The following is a 3,920-nucleotide window of genomic DNA, read 5'->3' as shown; positions in this document are numbered from 1 at the left end:
TGCTTGAGGTTCAGATGGTAAAAGACAACTCTTGAACTGTTGAATTAATTTCTAAATTTCCCTGGTTGCGGCACACTTTGCTCCTTTCATGTGCGGATGAAAATGGTGCCCTCTAGAGGACAATTAACCAGTTTATATGCACAACACAAGTTCAGTTTGGGAGTCTCTATGTTCTCCCCAAGCAATGTGGGTTCTCTCCGGGTTCTCCAGCTTCTTCCCACACAGTCCAAAAACATGTTGATGTTTATTGGTGATTCTAAATTGTCTGTAGGTGTGAATGTGAGTGTGCTTGGTTGTCTGTCTCTAAGTGTAGCTCTGTGATAGACTGGTGACCTGTCCAGGGTGTCCCCTGCCTTCACCCTAAGTCAGCTGGGATAGGCTCCAGTCCCCCACGACCCTGGTGAGGATTAAGTGGTGTATAGATAATGGATGGATGGATAGAAGTTCTATTTGAAAACAAAAGCAGATCTAAACAATCAAAATGCAAAACAAAAAGACATCTGATGATAAACTATAACACAGCTTATTTTATCTTTTGTAACAACCTGCAGCTACATAATAAGCATTGCATTTGTAACATGTATGTAGTTTGGAGGCAACAACGAGACTTTTTATCAAACAATACAAAATTAGAGCAGAACTGCAGAATCAATGTCAAGACAGCAGTGGATGGTAAAAAGAGCAAAACTGAATTCATTGGTATTATAAAGTTTACCACTTTTCTTTTTTTTTTACCATTTTTTAGAACGACAGAGATTTATTGATTAAAACAATAAATCTGTATTTTTGGAAGGTTGCAGCCACCTAATGCTCGTCCCCCATCAATAGGTCCAAACTAAAAAAGTTTGCTTTCACACTTACAGCATGCAGCTACAAAAATAGCATCTTACATAATCTTAAAAGAAAATGATAGTCCTTTGAGTTTCCCCGGGGAGGAGGCTGACCTTTCTGCAAGCTTCCTGGGTGGGAGAAAAGACACGCAGAGCAAAGAGCAGCTCCGTCAGGGGAAAGAGTGACGGAGAGGAGACACAATGAAAACACAAGACAGCAGACTGTTTCAGGTGGGAAACACATCGATGCTGCCGTGGCCACGTTCACATTACAGCGCCGATAGTCAGAATCCATGCTTTTTTTCACTAGTGCTTGTATAGTTCCACTCTAGTGTGAACACTGAAGATTTATCATGAGCAGACAGAACCATGTTGAATCATACATCAAAATTTCAGCTCATGTCTTCTTAACCAGTAACTGAGCCATCCTCTGTGTCTCCTGCTTTGTTACCTGTTACTGAAAGGTCATGTCCAGCAGTTTCCAGCTGTCTATCCCAACCCAGTGTGTAAGTAAACACTTTAATTCTTGCTTTGTGGTGACTGTGTTTTTAGTTTATGCATCCAAAATGCTCCACATTTCAAAATGTTCTCCCTTACTGGAGTTCACTTTCACCTTGAAAGACTAGAAATGGTGTGGGAGAGGTCCAGAAAATGTTCTGCTCCAGGAGAAGTTAAATCCTGTGTCCTCATGCTGTCATTAGGTTTTAGAGTCAACATTTATTTAACCTCATTTACATTTAGGTATTGAGGTTACATTAACAATGTAGCAGAGTGAGAAGACAACAAAAAACATCAACTTGGATAAGATTAAAAAAAATTAAGCAATTAAATCAGCTAAAACAAGAACAGCTATGCATAAAATAAGATGAAATTAGAAAGTAAATTGCTCTAAAGGATAAAAAATGGTCAACCTTTAGATTATTCTGCAGGTTATTCCAGGTTGCAGGAGTAAAAATGGATTTTCCAAGCTCAGTAAAAAACACAGGTACCTGCAACCAAATCCAATCATTTGTTTGTTGATTAGAAATATTTGCCTTTACATTTAAAGTCTCTTCTAAACTGGGAGTCTAATCTGAGGAGACAACTTCTCTGTTGAATTTGCGCCTCTTGCAAAAACAGGCAGAAGTCTGAACAAATTCCTAAATTTCTCATCAAAATATACCAGCGGTATAAAACTTTGGACATAATTTAGCTGGACAGAGGTGGAAAGCTCCAGTGAATACAAGTGTTTCTGTATTAAAGTGTTTCTGGATCTCTTCCTTAGAATAAAAGCTTCTTCATAAACATCCAATAAATATAAATCTTCATCTCGCGATGAACATTGGTTGCTGGTGTTGCTCTGTCATGTTTATTTTTTACGGCGCTGTGAGGAGGTGAGACATGAACATCCATGTTTATGTGTCAGATCCAGGACTGCGTATAGAAGTGACCGTTGATTTGATCTGGTTTGGATTTGGGCTGCTTCGGCATGTTGACTCACCTGGGAGTGTTTGGAAACCCAGTGTCGTAGCACATTCAGAACTCTGTTGGTAGCAGCTCTGCGGATGATGAATTCTTTGTCGCAGGCTTTCTCTGAATTACTAAAACCTAGAAGGGGAAAAAACATCCAAGATTAAATCAGGAGACAGATTAAAAATGAGGAACAAAACATAATACGGACAAACACAGCAGCTGTTAAGGTAATTAAGTGCATACATCATTCAGTCCAGACATATTTATGTACTAATAAATGCATGTAGGTGCTGCTGTTGAACATTCTCATAGCAGCTGGGATGAAAGAGTTTTGGTCCAGAAGGCTAAATCTTATATTCAGAGTGGAGGATGTGAGTTGGATGGTTGACTTCACTTCAACTTTCACCACAGTCACCACAGCGCTGTAGCTGATTTGCCCGTCCCTCCATTTAACTGCTGCTTTACAGTAATGTAACTGACAGAAAAACAACAGCTCCCTCCCTCAGCTGTGAGCCCTGTGACCTTCATGTCTTGACGTGCTTACCCTGGGAGCTGCTGTGCCCGGCAGCAGCCGTGGCGATGGCGAACGCTGAAGCTGGCGACATGGTGCAGCGAGCGTTCTCCCCCGATGTGACTGCGAGGAAGCAGAGACATTAAAAATGGCATGAAACCCCGAGCCTGCTCCCCCGGTCATTGTAACGTGTGTGTCTGGTGCATCGCGTACCTCCTGACTGTCGGTAGCGGAGATGCCTCGGCGTGGAAGGGGAGCGGCAGGGAGACATGTCGCCCGGCTCGCTGCTGGCTGGTGATTCAGGAATAAACTTGTCCAGTGATACTGACTCCAGGACGGCTGTCGGGGGACAAAATCACACCTCAAGCATGAGTAATGGTGACTTTATGAGGGACGACATCAGTGATTTGCACATGGAGGGTAGAAAACAAGCAGAATAACTGAGAGCTTGTGAGAAAGCACAAAATGAAAGGATGGAAAGTATTATTGGAAACAGTGGTGGTTCTAGACAAATTGTTCTGAAGGGGCCAAGGTGGGGCCAGTGTTTAATCACATGGGCACATTAAAAAACAACAACTGTGATATTTAAGTACTAAAATCTTTTTTTTACTTTTTGTTAAAATTAAACAAATGGTTTTTTTTGTTTTTTTTAAATACATCAAGTGAAACAATGAGGTTATCAGGGCCAGTGTTGAAATGTGTAACATAAGGAACATTTGAAATCAGTCACATGTAACACAAATGGTTTGGTTTCCTGCCATTCAAAATCCACTATCACTACAGCAGCAGGACAGATTGGGGAAGTAGAATTACATAACATTAAAACACACAAATTACAACAGAGCAGTCTTGCTTAGCTCTCTCTCAGAACACATAAACAAAAGGGGAGTGGTAAGGTGGGAAAAACTCATTGACAGTATAGGGACCCCCCAGCAAAGGTTCCACACAACAACTGAGAGGTGTAACTGTGTAATTACAACAATAAACATATTAACTATAAAATATATAGCGTGTATTATATATTACTAATACAATAACACATATATATTTACTCCACAACCACTACTGCACCATGGATTCCGTTACACATACATCTCATTTAACAAACAACCTTAACTCTCCCTACT

General features: G+C 40.7%; 1 protein-coding gene across 1 annotated transcript in view; it reads right to left on the bottom strand.

Annotated features, from left to right (window-relative positions):
- rasgrf2a (Ras protein-specific guanine nucleotide-releasing factor 2a) overlaps positions 1 to 3,920 on the bottom strand; it is a 44,211-nt gene that overhangs the window by 8,295 nt on the left and 31,996 nt on the right. The window contains exons 17-19 of the mRNA XM_008303293.1: positions 3,007 to 3,132; positions 2,827 to 2,916; positions 2,311 to 2,417 (exon numbers count right to left, since the gene is read on the bottom strand). Of these exons, the coding sequence (XP_008301515.1) occupies positions 2,311 to 2,417; positions 2,827 to 2,916; positions 3,007 to 3,132 (323 nt within the window). The remainder of the gene's footprint in view (positions 1 to 2,310; positions 2,418 to 2,826; positions 2,917 to 3,006; positions 3,133 to 3,920) is intronic.

Source organism: Stegastes partitus, unplaced genomic scaffold (assembly GCF_000690725.1).
Source record: "Stegastes partitus isolate 25-593 unplaced genomic scaffold, Stegastes_partitus-1.0.2 Scaffold1972, whole genome shotgun sequence".
Classification (NCBI taxonomy): domain Eukaryota; kingdom Metazoa; phylum Chordata; class Actinopteri; family Pomacentridae; genus Stegastes; species Stegastes partitus.
This window is presented reverse-complemented; position numbering and strand designations above follow the sequence as displayed.